The sequence below is a fragment of the Alosa pseudoharengus genome, unplaced genomic scaffold (genome assembly GCF_046254945.1).
Source record: "Alosa pseudoharengus isolate Yale_2024_CS ecotype anadromous, Long Island Sound unplaced genomic scaffold, YU_APseudo_1.1 YU_APseudo_1.1_scf_6, whole genome shotgun sequence".
NCBI lineage: Eukaryota > Metazoa > Chordata > Actinopteri > Clupeiformes > Clupeidae > Alosa > Alosa pseudoharengus.
In genome coordinates, this window is record NW_027468848.1 from 29,182,970 (window position 1) to 29,201,846 (window position 18,877).

The 18,877-nt window shown below is 39.5% G+C and overlaps 1 protein-coding gene across 1 annotated transcript in view; it reads right to left on the reverse strand.

The window, feature by feature from the left end:
• The window catches only part of ssbp2a (single stranded DNA binding protein 2a), a 47,708-nt gene extending 34,137 nt beyond the window's left edge, over positions 1-13,571 (reverse strand). Inside the window, exon 1 of the mRNA XM_076269491.1 lies at positions 13,482-13,571. Coding sequence (XP_076125606.1) covers positions 13,482-13,537 — 56 coding nt within the window. The 5' untranslated portion in view covers positions 13,538-13,571. The remainder of the gene's footprint in view (positions 1-13,481) is intronic.
• Positions 13,572-18,877: the final 5,306 nt, after the last annotated feature.

Consider the following 18,877-nt stretch of genomic DNA (forward strand, 5'->3'; position numbering starts at 1 on the left):
TTATGTAACACCACTGAAAGGGATATACTGTATAGATTATATCTGTGAACAGCAAATTAAGAAACACCAGTTCAATAGGCCTACTATAGACCAATAGAAACGATGGATTAGTGCCCCACATTTAAGGCACTGAGAGTAAGGAATGCACAGCTATGTCTTTGCAGGAATAACAGAAAAATCATAATATAGTAGAAAGATTGGTACATCCTGCTTACTGGTGTTGGATCAAGTAAAGCTCAGACTGTAACAAAAAGAGTTCGCACAATGTTTGCTCAGAACAGAGTGTGGACTCTTGGAAGAGCTTGAAAGCAGCTCCCCTCTTGTACTTCATGTCATAATTACAAGTAAAAGAGCTGGCTATGTCATTGTTTAAGATGTGACAGATGTTGTTACCATGCTGCACTAGTCCAACATGTCATTAATTCCCATCTGTCTAGTCTGACAGATAAAACCACTGCTTTATAAAATGCCACGGGCATATGTTAATCAATAGTGATTCTACATCAAAGTGCTATAAGGAACTTTTGATGTCTATGACAGGTGTGTGTCTGTATCATGCAGAATAATCTTGATGAGTTCTTCTTGGCAAAATCATTTGAAGATGAATGCAAAGTTGTCTCCATTATCAAAAAGAGAAAAGAGGAAAAGCTTCTATATGCCACAATGCTTCTTAAACAACATACAAATCTACTGAATGTTTTGGAATTATGGAATTGCATTTGGTACCAGCCAGATGATCTGAATTTAATGGCATGAAAGTTTGATGACATGAAATAAAACTAAGTTTAAATAACATGAAAGAGAAATGTTAGAAAGCTTCCTCATAATGCACACAGGCATACAAACACACACACACACACACACACACACACACACACACACACCACAAAAAAACATAACATCCTTTAAATCTTTGTCTCCAAAATCTGCAGAAACTGCAGTCCACTCCGGTGGCTCTGACCTATTCAGAGGTCATTGTTCGTTCAAACAATTCCTGAATTATCTCCAAACTGAAATGAACACAGCAAAATGCCTTTAAATGCACCTCAAACACATTCCATTAAAGCTGTGTTTGAAAAGCCGCCCTTTTATGTACTCACACAACGGCTCTTCTCAAATTCAGGTCTCATTCCAACTTCTATTCAATTTCCCTGATACTGCTCATATCAATTACAGCCTTTTTCATTTAAAATCGCCAAAAACTCTTATTTTTCTGCTAAGAAAACATTTTGAACATAGCGAGACAAAACAAGTAAAAAAAAGGGGGTTGAAGAGAAGGGAAAGAGTAAGAAGAAAGTGAAGACAGAGAGGATACTACAATGGCACATGAGTGATGCCAGCTGATTTAGTGGAGATCTGAGGCCGGGATGAAAGCGAGGTAGGGGGGCGAAGGAGGGGATTTTGAGGTTGGCAAATGAACCGAGGGGATGGAGGTTTTGGAGTGGGGGTAAAGGGGAGAAAAGACTGAGTCTGAGAGGTTTTTTTTTGTTTTTTTTTTGACGGTGAACCTTCCAATTAACTCTCCTGAGATGTGGAAAACTTTCATATTCTAATTGTGTCTGATCTGAGACCAAGAGAGAGCGAGAGCGAGAGGCTCAGAGGATAAAGACAGGGAACCCCTGCTGGGACAGGGAGCTTGCTCACTTGGCTGGGACGGGGGAAACCAGGCTACCTCCTGAACCCACATACCCACAAACCCGCCACCATCTCTGCCGTGTGTGGAGAGACAGTCACTGGGGTCGTGCACTCTGGCTTCAGGGGACAAGAGACACACAGACAAACTAGGATAAGGAGGCGTATCATTGGGACTGGGTATATCAGAGAATAAAAATGTGTGCAAGACCTATGGAAATGAATGAACAGGTCATAGGGCTATATTTAGAATAACGATTCGAGCACTGTTGTCTCTTATTTCATATTCTGAGATAATACATTTAATAACAAAATGTCTATTGTTCTCAGTTCAGGCCTCTCTATTTCTTATTGAAATCCTTGTCTATTCCCCATCTCTCTCACAGTTATATATGAGGGAAGGACCACAGTGAAACACATCAGACATCAAACACAACACAGAAAGCCAGTTTAAGTCAGTTTATCTTTTTTCTTGAACAAAAAAAAAAAAACTGTCTTGCCAAACTTTGCAGGGCTATTAAGCTGAGTATCCATGGTACACCAACAGCAAAAACCAGGCGTACAAACATCTGTGTCTGCAATTTACGAAGGAGTCTGAAAAGCCAAGAACCTACACTGTGGGTTTACTTACAGAGGACATAAAATAGTGGGCTGCAGTTTCATGTCTCATTACTGAACATCCATTTAAGGTCATACCCACACACAAGACTCCCTTTATCCCCTTCACAGACACACACACGCACGCACGCACGCACAGTGCACTCTGCACACAAAGAAGTAAAAATAGTCAACAGCAGTTATAAAAACACATCAGCAGATCACTCTGAGATTTAATAGCATTTGTTATTGACATATAATATATATATTATAATTATATAAGACAAACAGCCTCCACAGAACACCTCTGGGCAGCCTCTCTGTCTGTGTAACACAGGGTTAAGGGCCAGTGGTACTGCTGAGACAACAGTCTGGGAGCGGTGGCTGTGCACAGGGGACTGGATGGCCGGGGGCCTTTCATTAATCAGGATGAGCACCCAAGGCTTTATGTGCTATTAAACTGCACTGAACATGATTACTTTCAATTCAGTTAAAAACTGTGCCTTCCATGTGATAGACAAAGGCTTGTAAATATGTGTGTGTGTGTGTCTCTCTCTCTCTCTCTCTCTCTCTCTCTCTCTCTCTCTCTCTCTCTCTCTCTCTCACACACACACACGCACAGTGCACACACATAAACACAGACACACAAATAAACACAGGCACACGCATACAAAAACACAGAGTATCAGAAAGTGTGACCACAAGAAAAGGATAGCTATTAGTACGATTAGTATTAGTACGATAAAATTGACTCAGTATGAGCATAGAATAGCAGACAAAACTGTCAGTGTCATTTTAGAGTGCCGCTGCTCATTAAGGACACTGCTGTCTTAAAGGAATAACAGAGGCAAACCCAACAGAGGGGGAAATAGACTACCAAACATACTGGATGCATCGTTAGCCCCATAGGCATGGCCTTGGTCTCCTTCTATTTGGCTACTCAGCACCATATGGTCTGCAAAATGCCTTTGGTTTAACCAACAAACATCCCACTCAACCAACGTGCTATGTGCAAATTCATTTGTAAAACAGTGTGGAACTAACTCTAATTTAGCTAACCAACATGTTGAATTGCATTCTGTTGCTCTCTCGTGACTAAACTGAATGGGCGAGCGAAAACAAATGTAGTTTCAAATCAAGAAGAGCTAGAGATGACAAATCTCAGGGATATTTCTTTACTTCACCTGCCCAAAGGAACCATTTACACTAAATGCAACCAGAAGGAATGTACAGTAAATAGGTGAGCTGTTCAGTATGATTGCTTCTTGGATGTGCTTCTTGGATTCTTGGCTTGATGTATATGCAAATAATTGAAAGGCGTATGACTCATTTTGTGTACTTTTGTTGCTTTCCACATAATACAGTTGCTAACAACTTATTGCAACAGCACTCAATGAAAATTCCAAATGGTGGTGAGCTCTTTTAAGTCATTATAATGCATAGAGATGCATTCAGTCACAGTCTGATGTTGAAACCTGAATGCTTTCTCTTGCACAATGTCTTTGTAATAAAAGCAAACAACAAAGAACTATCATGACACAAATATTTAGATACATTTGCTGTATGTTGAAAACATATGCTAATTACATAAATAATTACATAACTAATTACATTACTGTTTCCTGTTTTCTGCGTCAAATTATTTATGGTAGAAAACATAAGGCCACAAATCAGGGTTCTAGGTCAAGAGCGGTCAGCCAATCAACAAGTCATAAAAGTCCTGCCATCCATCAAGGCAGACTAAAACAACAGAAGGGGCAACATTGTTCTCAGTTTGGGATAACAGGAAATGCCACCCAATTAGAAAGACACGAAAGGACAAGAGGAAGCATAGGCACTGTGCATATAATGGTTATGAATTTAACCTCAGTTCTCTGAAAGAGAACACGAGATATCAACCAATGGGAAGTCATTTTTGGGTGACATCATCGATCTGAACCAATGTCCAATCACACGTTTTGTTGGTTAACATCAAGTGAACTTGACTGAAAGAGAACTGACAGTGTTAGAAAGTTGAGCACTGAAACTTTTCTGATGAACAGAAACATAAGCCATGAACACAAACACACATACAAACAAACAAACCCTTTGATTGTGGCCACAATTAGTGCTAAAAATATAAAAAGAGGGCATTCTTACAAGAATTCAAAGAATACATGTCTTGTAAACTAAATAAAAACATAACTGTTTTATTGGTAACTGTTCATGTCCTTTCAGTAATCCTCAGATTCCAGATGTTGGGATGTAATGTGGCTGAGCAGAATGCCACAAACTTTTGACCATTAAAAAACAAACCTGGCAGGAATTCAGCTGTCTAGAGCCACCACACTAGCTTAGCATGCTCACTCGTGCCATAAAGGCAATATGACAATTCATCCTAAAAGCACAAGCTAATTCTTCTTTCAAAGTTCTTCTCATTTCAGCTACTGTATGCTTTCATAAACTATGACACACTTGTTTCAAAGCTGCAATATTTATCACAATATATTAAAGTTGGGAATGTACCTGAGGGTTTGAGAATGTGTATGTGGCATTTGATGACTTAACACAAAATATCCACAATGAGAGATATACAGAGAGAATGCGATTGATATGCAGAGAGAGAGAGAGAGATTTACTGTATCATGTGAAAAATAGAGCGGAAAAGAGTAAGGAAGAGAATGAGACAATGAGAGAGAGAGAGAGAGAGAGAGAGAGAGAGAGAGAGAGAGAGAGAGCAGAGGTTGTTTCTAAGTCTTGCTGCCACGCATGCTTAACCTTGCAGTTGTGGTGAGACGATGCTGCTTGCATATCAATGCTGAAGAGTAATATCTGAGGTGGATAACACTGCAAGCAAGTATTCTAGCAGTGGCAGAAACAACATTGTTCCCCCCAAAACAGCATCTGGAAGAAACACACTCAGTGTTTCATTGATTTATCAGTGATGTATGCTACCGTGAGCAACAAAAAACAGCCCCTTAAAACCATGGTTCTAACATTCTGTATATTCTTTTCCTTCCACTTTCATGCCGAGCCTTACATTTAGATTTCTGTTCTGGTTACAGGAAATTGCAATGCTGGAGGATCCTAAATTAATGGGTGTTTGGTTTCATTTCTGGCAGGGGAGGTCTGTCCACATACCACTACTACTACCACAAACAACAGTTTATGCACTAAACACTATTGAACCCTGGCCACGGAGGCATTTTATGTCTATGGCACAAAGAGCATGGCTGTGTTGCACACTACCTCATCTACATCACTTCGCTCTTCTTCTAATTAGGCTCCTCCCTGGAAACATACAGGCTGTTATCACCAGCTATTTTGAACTCTTACAGAGAGGCTACACTGGGCACGTAACTGAAGCGTCCTGTTCGCTGAGCGTCTGCTGCAACAATTAACTTGCACTATAATCAATGGAACTGGCTATACCAGACGTGATAGCGGTGTGTACATTCAAAATAATTAGAGCAGTCTTCTAAAACTATTTTTACGCTTTGTGAACAGAGCGCTTCAGTTGCGAACCCAGTGGAGCCTGGGCCTTAGTGCTGTAGTATTATTTCACACCAGGTTACTCAGATTAAGTCTAATTCAAAGGGTTAGAGGTTAGAATTAGGGTTAGAGTGCATGTGTCATGACAGTGTGTGTTCTTATGTCGATACCGTCAAGTGTTACCAAAAGCTCTAAGATGCTCTAAAAAAGATGCTCTGAGAAAACAAAAGCCTTCCTGGCCTCTCTCATCAACAAAAATACATTTTTAACATGTTCTGACGGTGTCAAGCTATCAGTCAACTACCAATCAGTTAGACATGCTTGCCAGACAGTGTTTTTCTATTTTTACACCACACATAAAGGGCAAGACATAAATTCCTTCAGTGATATCAAGTGGTGGATATCAAATATCTGAACATAGTTACAGAATCTTACAGCATCTTCATCTCTGCACACATTTTATATGATTGGGGGTGCTGTTGGGCTAACTACCTCCACTACTGTTCAATTAATCATTTACCAGGGGCAAGAGCAGATAAGCAGGTTGTGTTCTGGTGAACAGACAGTGATAAAGGTACAAGACTGGATATCTACAGGGTTGTCTACCAGAGATAGCATAATGCTACACCACTATTGGAGAGTCTAGTAGGTAATAGATGTTTGTTGATAATAGATGTTCTCTATCTCCAATTGTCTTCTGATGGACTACCTGAAAACCTTCAAGGATCCTCTCAGTTGTCAGATGTGTTTGTGTAAGATCCTTCCCTGCTATCTGATACAATCAGTGTCTTGCTGTCACATCTAAAGGGCCCTGCAGTATCCTGAGTGAGTGTTTAATGTGAGGTCTCCCCAGAGCCATCTTCACTTTCCTTAGGCTTGACTCGTCCTGCCAGCATGAGGAAGATCTGAAAGAGATTCTTCTTGTCAAAAGAAACTATAAGAGTACTATTTAGGGCATGGGCACAGCATTGGTCTAAAGGCCCTGCAAAGGAAGTCCAGTACCACAAGCAGCTCAGAGCAGTTTCATCATCCAGGACACATGTCAGATTTTGGCATTTTGTATTCTGTGAATTTATCATGGTATAATCCAAGATTAGAGGTTATTTCTGTCCGAGAACAAAGTGAATTAGGTCATGGTTGGTATTGTATTATTACAAAAGTGCCGGAGGGCATAATTTCACCTCAACTGTTACGGTGCATACAGTGGTACCTAAAGTAGTAATAAAATGGAACCATATCAAATGTGGTTATCATACTGACAATACTGCTTTGAAAACATTTAAGATTATTTGGATTATTGACCAAATTATTGGATTTAAAGAATTGTATTCCCGCCTAACAACTCTTGTTTGTGACTTGATTTAGAGACGCCCAGATTCAATGTATATATTATTGACTGCAGAGATATGACTTAATACCATTTAGAAAAACAAATTAGTTAGGGGTAACACAGCCTTGCAATTCTTCCTCAGAAGCCAAAGGGCACTTTCTTAAGAATAGCATCCGGAATTAGCCCTGTCCGATAGCATAATTTCTCCCAGCATACAATCCTCCCACACAAAGAACAACACTGATTCAGCACTTCCTGCCAGGTTCCGAGAGTTTTGTTAAAAGGAGCCTGGCAATGCCTCCAACCAGCCATCAGCCTGGAACAACCAGACAACAACGGCAGTGTGGGTGCCTAAACCACTGGCCCTCAGGGAGATGGTGTGTGTGTGTTTGTGTGTGTGTGTGTGTGTGTGTGTGTGTGTGTGTGTGTGTGTGTGTGTGTGCACGTGACTGAGGTGTTATATATTTTTCTATGTCAACTCAAGACATTAGAAGAGCAGCGATGAGAAGAAAATAGGCAATCACTGTGTAGACATCTAGAGTTAGCCTCGTGAGACCATCCTGATCTCGCGAGCTTCAGCTTTCCACTCGCAGTCTGGCATCCTCCAGTTCACCAAACGAACGGCCAATCAGCGTTGGTTTTGAGGCGGGTTTAGGTGTGACGCAACAAACAACATGACGGCATCCACAGATGAGATGAGCGTAGCTATCACGCATGTTTTATCTGAATTAGAAAGTAGCCTACTCCTGGGGAAGCAGTGAAGCTATGAGTCTCAGCCATGCAGCTGGGAGGAATGAATGAAATGAAATTCATTCAATGAATGAAAAACTTGGTGGGGATTGTCGTGATGAGGTTCATGTCACATACAAATGGTAAGTTTAAAAACGTTAACGTTAGTTACGTTACGTAACTTAAAGCAACACCAAAGAACTTTTCCTCTGCACTAGCCTATTTGTTTATCCAGCGCGGCTTTGCAAATAACAATGTCCACAGACAAGGTAGAATATGTTGCATGATTTTATGAAAGTAGCCTACGATGTATTGCGACATCAGATGCAAGTCAAATTTGTAGTTTCTCATGTCTCATTCCATCGAACTACAGATCCGCTACCCGATCTGGCAAACTTACATAGTGCGGTTATAGCCGATAGAGGGCCGCGAAGCGAATGCAGAAAGTGCCGTTCACCCTGTTACGAGTTGATGAACCACTGAAACGATTTTGGAAACATTATTTTAAGGTACAAAAAACTCTTTGGTGTTGCTTAAATTGTATGTTAAATGAAGGCATTAGAAGAACACTTTGTTCATCTGATTGGTTGATTTGGCCTGTCGATAACCAACATAGGTGGTGATAGAGAGATGGTTTATCCAATCAGCTAACCAGTATTTTCGCCCCTTCCCAAAAGTTCTCCAACAGAAAGTTCCCAGATGGACATGCAGAGCAAATGCGAAGCATCCATCTGGCGGAGTCAGGTTAATCTGGAGTAGCCTCCTCTAAGAATACGTCTATGACTGTTAAACTTAAACACAATGCAATTCCCAATTCCCAAAGAAATCCATTCCGATTCAGGTGTAACGCAAGAACATTTTATTCTTTAGTCTCTTTTATATAAATATATATATTTAAAATAAGTTGGGCCAATTAAAGCAATTAAAGCAATAATCTGGCTATCCCTAACATATTTTCCTTTCTGTGAACAGCCTACACATCTGTACACATATTTACACATATGCATACAGAAAGGTCCATTTGAGGCATCTATGCTAGCTCTAAGTTGTTCCCAGTTCCAGTAGCCTTTAGTGTTTCTGCTCACATTTAGACCAAACTCCTTAGTTTAGGTATGGCAATGCAAGGCTATTTCATTCACCATGGCAATTCAATGTCCGTTACCTAGACACAACACACACACACACACACACACACACACACACATACAGTATGTACAGTATATCATAAAACACAAGAGTGCATCTGATCAAAAGTAAATGCATTTGATCAAATTATGAGAACGCAACTATGTCATTTTGTGTCAAATCAGACAGAATTCAGGAAAATTGTTGCTGCATTGTCGCAGATTTTGCTCAAAGTTTGTCTACAAAATATTAAATATCAACTCACTGACTGAGCAGATTCTATTAGTATTTGTTTTTATTTTCTTCTACAATATGTTATGTTTGTGTTTACTGTTTCTCTGTTTTGTCTTTGCTTTTGAATACTATATGTGAATGCATTTTGTCTTGTTGGATAATAACGCTCACTGTGACTTGACCTTGACCAAAGTGGAGAACAGTGAGATATTTTTGTTAAATTCCAATATTATCTTTTTTTTTTGCCCTTGTATTTTTACACTCTAAAATGCCTGATCTTGGGAGCCATGTTTGGACATTAATATCTTAAAATGCATTATTCCTGGCCTAAATGTATTCCTTGATTAAACTAATTTGTATAGCCAGGGTTCCTACACATTTTCCATTTCAAAATTCCATACTTTTTCCATACTCAAATTTCCAAACTTCCAGATTTTTCTACTCATAATCTTGAAATTGCGGCCACTTCTGGTTTAGGATAACTCAGTGAAAAAAAAAACGTATGGACAACTGAAGTGAATAAAAAAAAATGACACTTAATATTCGTCCATTTAGTCAGGTAATTTTTCTACTGTATGAGCCAGCTGGCAATTTGTGCAGGCACTCGCTCAATCCAGTTGTCATCAACTTCAGACTGTAACACTTTTGCCATTCTACCTGGCGCATCACAGTTTTCAATGAATAAATACAACCACAAAGTTATGTTTTCACCGAGCGGAGCTCATAGACCAGGGGGGTCAAACTCATATTAGGTAGTGGGTCGGATTTGTTGGAATGAGACCTCGTGGTGGGCCGTCATTGCCATCATTTTCTGCATGGGTATCAGAGTGTTATTTGATGATATCACTTATGAGCAAACAAGTACAAATAATGTACTGCTGTACTGCTCTTTCTCTCTTGAAATGCTCTACTTCCATGTTAGTTTTTCCGCTTCTTCCTTCCTGAAAATGGTTTGTAGTGTTAGGTTATCAATTTATCATATCATATCATAGAGATATTGCTTATTACACTTTGTTGAAGACAACTGGATGTGATCTTTTTTTTCTAATTTTCCCTTCCTACCTAAAACATCTGGGGGGCCATATGAAACCTGCTGGCGGGCCTGATCTGGCCCGCGGGCCTTATGTTTGACACCCCTGTCATAGACAATGCTTTAAGTCAGAAGTTAATGTCATTACCGCAATGTCTGGGATTTGTCCTCAAAGATACAAAAAAAATAAGGCCCAACATTTAAATTATGGAAAAAGTCTGAAGTCTACCTAAAGCTATTTCTTTATTGAGGCAAATTTTTTTAAATTTAATCTTACGACAAAGATCCTCCTAAGTACGATCATCAGTCAAACGCTCCCATATGCCACACAACAGTTTAAGTTAATGCATGAGACACGGTGCTCATTGACTGAGAGCCCTAATTTCAGCAATGGGGAAAGTGCAAAGTCAATGTTTATAATTTAAAGAAATGATAGTTGACAGTTAAGCTACACAACAGGAATGGTTCATTATGACCTGAGTAGTGATTAGTACTGTAGCTGCAATAGTCTGGAATTACAGATATTTCTCCATACCCTTTTTCCATACTTATCCAGACCTGGAAATTACTAAAATCAAATTCCATACTTTTCCAGGTTTTCCATACCGCGTAGGAACCCTGTATAGCATTTTGTTTACTTTGATTTTGTAAGTGGTATGCTACTGCTTTAGCTTGCAGATGCAAAGCAGCTTCAGTTCAGTATTGTTGAAACATTTCTGAAAGGTACTTTGGTCCCATAGTGATTTATAAACAAGTGGCAATAAGTCAACTTTTACTAGAACCCAGAGACTTAAGTAGGAGTGATGTGGTAATTTTTTTGGTTTCTCTCACTGCTTCATTTTGTATCACTTTAACCACTTTTTAGGAAGGCCTGTGAAAAGCCCATTGCAGTAATCAATCCTAATGGAAATAAAAGCATGAGGAGTTTTTCTAAATCTTATTGTGACATAAGATCTCTTAGTTTGCCAATGTTTTAAGGTGGTAAAAACCTGATTTACCGGTAGTTATTACTTCTATGTGGCTGTTGAAGTTTAGATCGCCGTTGATTAAGACATCAACATTTTAGCAGTGTCCATATGTTTTAAGCCCTTTGGTTTCAAGAAGAGAAGAAAGTCTTTCCATCATTTTACCAAATGCAATTACTTCAGTTTTTCCTTGTTCAGCAGAGGAAGAACAAACAGTTGTTGATTTGGTCAATGCATTGACAAAGTAAATTAAGGGGAATACATTCATTAGGCGACAAGGAAAAGTACGTTTTGGTGTCATTACCATAGCTGTAATAGGAATTCAAATATTTCTCGATGATTTGTTTCACGTGGGAGCATATAAAAAGGTTGAACATAGCGGCCTTAAGATCAATCCTTGGGGGAATACCACAGGTTATGCACGTCGGTGTTGAGGTGCAGATGCCAATGGCAACAGAGAAGCTCCTTTCTTGTAGGTATAATCTGAGCCAGTTGATAACTGAGAATCCAAATGTTCTAGTTTGTGTAGTAATATGTTGTGATCAATGGTGTCAAAGGCCGCACTATAACACTAGGACTGATGTTTTGTAACAATTTGATGTTACAAAGGTGGTTAGTTGATTAAAGACCATTTTTTCAATACTTCTGCCAAGAAATTGTATATTGGATATGAGCCTGTAGTCTAGTCGTTTAAAATGGAAGCATCCAGATTATTCTTTTTTAGTAGGGGCTTTTTTGAGTGATTAGGAAATGTGCCAGACTGTAAAGATGCATTTATAATTTGAAGCAGTCTGCTGCTAGGTGAAAAACAGATAGACATATTTTGTGAAATACGTCCACTTTGAGAGACTAGTCATATAGTATTCTTGGACTTCTTATTCATGGCAGTAGTGGTGGTGGCAATCATGCTCTCCAGATTTTACTGCCATCACATCATATTGTGTTTTGCGATCCAGCACAGAGAGGAATAGTGAAAAGTTGACACATAATTAAAGCCTCAAAGATTTATCTAGATTCACTTCATTCATTCGGATTCATTCAGATTAGATACATAGATTCATTAGATACCATAAACTGCACATTTTAATAAAAGCCTTGAACAAATAGCTGATTGAGTTTACATTACATTACAATGGCAGGTGGGGAGCATTTCTGCATTACCCCGACAGAGTACACAATGTCGCTATGTCACACTTCTCAAGGACATCTCTTTTCAATACTAAACTATGAGTCAGAAATACTCTCATACCCTCAGTTTAATCATGTTTTATCTCTCCCTGCCTTTGTCGAGAGTGCCTGATCACTACACTGAGGACTACATGGTTACTTTTCCAAACCAAGTGATAATTCACTATGAACACATTAAGGGATAACTCTGAGTTATCCAAAAGTTTACCATTTAAGTAAACTTTGGAAAGCACAACCCTTTACCTGATATATGCTTTTTGGATTAGACCTATGTTAGGTGTAGCATATTTGCTCGGACCAAAAAAAGGCAGTGTTTCCTTTGTGCTAATTGTCACAATGCAATATGTGCAAACTCTCTGTCTCTCTCTCACAGAGAGAGAGAGAGATGACTAGATCTGAATGTCTGATCCATACCCCCAAAAAATCTATTCTACCAAAAGAGCTCTCACAACATAGCAATGTGTCTTCTCACGTGCCCTTACTTCAATGTGACAGTGTAACACAAACCCAAGTTGTGACGGTTGCATCTTGGCAGTGCAAACATGGATATAGTATCAAGCAACAGAGGAATTAATGCCTACCGGTATTTACAACACCAAAACCTGGCACAGCACTGGAAATGCGGTGAGAGCACGTTTATTAATGGCTACCCACGAAATTAGACATCACTCAATTTGAATGAACACAGCATCATCTACAACACACTTGGAAGGTAGGCTAATGACTGCGGTCGTAAAAACGGCGTGAAACATTAAATTGCAGGCTACCGACATTAAGCATAGCCTAGACGTTGCCTTTTTTGTTCCATTACATTTACAACTTCTGCTGGCATAACATTTGTATCAGTTTTGAAATATGACGATCCTGTGGTAACAAAACATTGAAAACATCATACATCTTCCTCACCTTCTACACTAACATAATTAACTGGAAAGCAGTTTAACGAAAACTTAGCTGTAAATCATAAGTAGACTATAAATCACTGTACGTCCTTGCCAAGGTACACATCCACCAAAGGAAGTTTTTCGCACATTTCAACATATCTGTCCAAATAACACTAAGACTGCACATTAACTTGAAGCAAACACGGTCCAGCTTCGCTTCACCAAATGCGTGTAACCGAGGCACGTGCCCAGCCGCGATATTCCCCCTCCTCCTCCACCCGATAAATAAAACTTACTTTTCCCTGGCTTGGCTGTCGGACGGCACGCTGTTACTCTTGCCTTTGGTGTACATGCTTACAGAGAGCACCGACGGTCACGCACCTGTCAACCCATCACAGCCTGGCGAGCTACAACCCCGTCACCATAGCGACTCAAGCAGCGGTTCTTACCATTGGATGTCCTGCATGTACAAGACGCCCATTCTTGTCGACAATACTGAAGACTGACAGTTGACTGACCACGCCTTCGAATCACATACATCCACCCATCACCCTCATCACTGTATTCTGGTGGTCCGCCTGCTTAGGTGAACGTAAGGCGCTTGGACACGTAGCCTACACTACGCGCGTGCACACACACACACGCACACACACACTGCTCTCATCACCTTCACTCTCAACACATGGGGAATTAGAAACAGTCAGAATACGATTTTTTACAACTGCCTGTTTTTGTCATAGCCTAGATAATCACACCAGCCGGCAGCTGACGCGCAGGTTGACAACCGCTATAGTCTACAAACTAAACTAAACTGGCTTGGGTAACGCTGTCATCATAAGAGTGAATAAAAGCTATTAGGCTACTTCATATTTCTGAAATTGGATGAGGACTATTGACAATCCCAAACACTGCACAAATTTGTTGTTGCCAAAAACAAATGCTTCTAGACCTGTAACACTGATGTCCAGGACATAAACCCCAATCAGAAATGCTTTCTGTTCCAGCTTAATAAATATTATTGTATTGTATACTATAAATATTATTTCCAGTGGGTTGGGCTTTGGTAATGGTGTCTTAACTGGCAGCCTACACCCAGGTTTTGTCATGCCATGACATGACATTACTGTGACAACTCATTGCTGAGCTTCTGAGAGTCAGGAAAAAGAAAAATGGACCTCTCCTTAAAGTGATTCACATTCTCTGATGAGCTGTATATCTCACTATTTTGTGAGATGTTCAGTATATCCACACATATCCTGTAATGAACATTAAAAACTACCCACAGCAAAATGACATTTTATAAAATATTTTATATGTAGGCTTACAGTAAAAAAAAAAAAAACTATTTAGTAACTGTTCTGTTCTTCACCAGAAAATGTATGATGTCCTAAGTATGAAAGTATTATTTTTGCACAATATCATTGTGAGATGTGATCAAAGACCATTGTGAGATGTGATATGATGGTATGGACTTTACTGGATATGGTGTGGATTAAGACGTGTGATAGAGAAGCAGGGAGTCAGAAACAGCCACAGTATGTCGCACAGGCCTGGGGCCTGGATGTTTTCTCTTACGTAACATCTCTGCCAAAATGACCTAGTTCTTCCTTCCGTCTCCCAGGCCTCCTGTTGGGAATGGTCAACCCTTTTATGGGGTCTGTTTTTGCCTGTGTTTTTCTTCTTTTATTCCTCTATGTCTGTTATAGGTAGATCATTGAGGGGTGGCATCCATTGATTCAAGTTGAGTGGTGATACCTCCTGTGGAGATCTGTTGTCTACATGGTAAACCCAGGTCGTCATTCTGGAAGGCATACCAAAATCAGGAATATGTCAGAGGCACTCGAGACTCGCAAAATTATGTGTTCTCTTATTGTCAGTTTTTGGGAGGTCATGTTACATTAAATGAACGTCAACTAGGGGGGCGCTGTGGCGCAACTGGTTACAGTGCCCATACCATATTCGGGTTCTCATGCCCACGGGTCAAACCCGGGTAATTTCCTTCCTTTCCTTCTTCTGATGAGCTGCAAATATTTCCTCCTACATAGGAGATGCTCACACACCTCCAGGAGCTTAGGTTTTAGGCAACAGACTGTGACTTATCACAGTCTGTTTAGAGTGTTTTGGCAGAAATGCGCTGCTGTACTCAAGCTACCATTCCTTGAGAAATCTCAAGGAATGATGTTGGGCTCACAATGGCATGTGTGTGTCTTATGTATTTAGCTTACCTGTTTATGTACCATTCACTACATACATACTATAACCAAAATCCTTTTTGTTGAATACTTACACAAACACTTCCTGGTTTCAGCTGGGATTAAATCCAAGGCTTTTGAAAGCATATGGGGCTAAAATCCATAAAGGTCCAAATCATCAGATCATATTCATCATATGCAGTTTAATGCAGACTTACCAAACCTACTTGCCAAAAATGCTGCCAGATAGTTACAGTAGCCTTGTAGCCGTTTTCACACCAGTGTTGACATCAACTGAAACTGAAAATACAGGTATTCAACCAAAAGGAAACGGGAAAATGCAGAGCAATAGCAAAGCAGATTTCTGAGCAATCTGACACTGAAAAATCTTACAGACCAACAAAAGTTTTTTTTTTAAATACGGCAGCTGAACACCTGAACTTATAGAATATCACTCTAATAAATGTTAAAGGAATTACATTTTTTAAAGGGCTTAAATTCTTCTGAGTGAGTTTTTTTTGCCATTTTGATGCTCTAAAGATCACATAATATGCACATGAAATCTCACGTTGAGGTATGGGACATGTGTTCTGATGATACAAGAAAATCGATGCCTGGCTTCAAGTAGGCAATACATAGGCATTCTATAACCAATTACATAGGGTCTATGTCTGCATAAATGTAACTTCTATTTAAGTCCAGTTAGACCAGTTAGTGATGTAAGTTTTGTGGTTATAACATCGTGGTCATGAACAAGTTTTTAATAAGAAGACCGCAGAAGGGAGAAAGCAACAAGTCTTTTTATTGTTAGGATTCCTTCACAATGATCTCACCATGAGAACCCTGTTCAGAAAGCCCCGGGATTTCATCCAGTCTCTATACTGAGTGTGCTATTTACACAGATACATTTAGGGTAGGCTAATGTAAGTTATAGCATTTGTCACCATGTGTGTAGTTTTTCAATTGTATCTCACATGTCATTAATGTTACACAAATAGAGGAACTATTAAACCAGTGTCTATCTGTCTGACAAGCTGGCACAGGGCATCCAAAGCATTTTACTTGCCAACATATTGATATATCTTAATCTCTGATAGTGTTTAATCAAAAAGGTAGTTTATATAATCCATTCCACTATATTCTAATATCCAATTGTGTATTAGTTACAGCTTCCAGAATTTGTGAGTCACATGCAAGAGAATACTTATGTGACATCAGTAAACCAGTAATGCAAATAAATGTAAGTATGTGTAATGTTATGTAAACATCACATCTTCATTTTTACTGAGATTACACTTTTCCCTTACTGCCTGGTTTCAGTGAACACACTGATTGAGGCACACCCCATGGTTTAGGAATCACGAGAGAGCATGAGAAGCTGAGAGAAATAAATGGATCTTGTGGTTTGGGAGCATTATTGTGGTAGCTGGCAGGAAGATGGTTTTCCACTGATAGCGATCTATAGCTTTTCCCTCAGCCAGGTCAAGGTAAGTCTTGCATTCTGGGCTGCTATGAAAACTTCTCCTCAATACCCCCTATTCTCCACTGTCTTCATACATCAGTTGCACCCGGCAGTATTTCTTTCATGGCGAACGAGTTAAGCCAGTGAACCATGGCAGAAAGTTCTTTTTCAACCATTGTTTGGGAAAGGAATATCTTCAAATGGATCAACCGGAGAGTAGAAAAGCAAGGTCCTCTTTGTGAAGCTTCCTGTTTTGTAGGGACAAATTCTTAGAGGGAGTGAAAGGCTTACTGCACCAGTTTCATGTACAATGAACTTTAGATATTCAACACATTTTCAAATCATTGCCTGTATCTATCACAATACTTGTTATTTAGTTTAAAAAGAGAAAGAAAGAAAGAAAGACAATTTACATAAGTGATGATGCTGATATTGCCATACTGTTACAGTGACATTTCCCAGGGCCATCCATTTTTTTAAGCAAAGCTGCATAGGCATACATTAATCTCTAGTATTGTTGTGTAAATATATCCTTGACATATTTTATCATTATAATCTGAAGTTTAGCTGTGAACCTGTCAGAGACTAATAATGTGCCAGGGACAATGCATTTTGTGCAGAGAGAAAGATGGATTGCAAATGAATGGAGTGTTCTGTTGCCCCCATGTGGTCTAAATCAAAAGGTAGCCTACGTTCAGTGAGAATTCAAATACACTGATCGATCATGCTGGGTTCAGCGATAGGGACAGTCATATAGATATTTACCTTCTCTAATTTTAAATTGTTCTAGTCTAGTTTACTTTGATAAACAGTTTGTAGCCCTACGCACATGAACACAGGCACATGAAGTATAAGCCTACCTCAGCCAATCGTAAAGCTTGAGCATGTTGTGCACAAAATTCATGCAGGGAGAAGATGATCACTAGGATGTAGGCCTATAGCCTAGTGTATGAAGGATTTAGCCTATGTAGTAAAATCTCTGTAAACTCATACCTGCCAACACTCCCACTTTTCCCGTATTTTATGGTCATCTCCCGGCGTCCTCCCGCTTTATTTCTCCCGGAAAACTCCCTAATTTGCATGACCATCAAACTTAATTTTAAAATCACTGATCCATTCATTTCTGTTAGTCTGACATTTCCCAGGTTGCCAGATTGTGTATAAAATACTACACATACACAATCACTTACTTTCAAAAACCTGTTTCTTGTTTGTCATAAAACCTGGCAACCAATGGAGGCCTGGACTTGACTAACCTGAAAAAATATTACTGGGCTGCCCAGCTCAGATCAATGGTAAAAAAACCTTTAAGGAACCAGTGTCAGGAGGCAGTGTTAACCTATTACCATTCCGGCCTTCATCATGCCCAGGATTGAAGGATTGAAAGATTTTATTAAAGTGGTTAGAGTTAGACTATAAGGCAGGTGTTGCAGTGAAAAGCCCAAAAAACAAAAAGGTTTTCACCAACTCAGACCCCCAAGTATACGTGTTTTCCTTTGGAAAAATAATTTTGAGCCTGGCTTTATCAAACGATCTGACTTCGTTAAAATTGAAAAAACATGCAATAGATTTTTTCCTCATCTTAACATAAGTAATCAACTGAGCAAGTGTCATGGTGATAGCTATAATTTAAACATTTTACCCTATTCACGCTTTAATTATCTTATCTCTATCTATAAAGCAAGAAGCTTCTGTGTGTCCGGATGTCTGTGTGTCTGTGGCACGAATATCTCGCTGACCGTTTGTCAGACTGATTTCAAACTTGGCAGGTGTCTTGCTATGGGCATGAGTACGTGCAGTGTCAAATTCGACATTGTTTGAATAAGAAATGCAAAAGATATCGTTAAATATATCGGTAAACACTGAACACGTCAACACACAATATGCTGTGGCTCTTCAAAATGACGTAAAAATGAAATGCAATAAACGGACACTTCGAATAGCCCAGGCTACTTTGGACTGTCTTTAGACTTTGAATAAGCAAACGACAGTTCCAACTGCAAGGTCCTAAATTGAAACGACCGATCATCGTGATTGC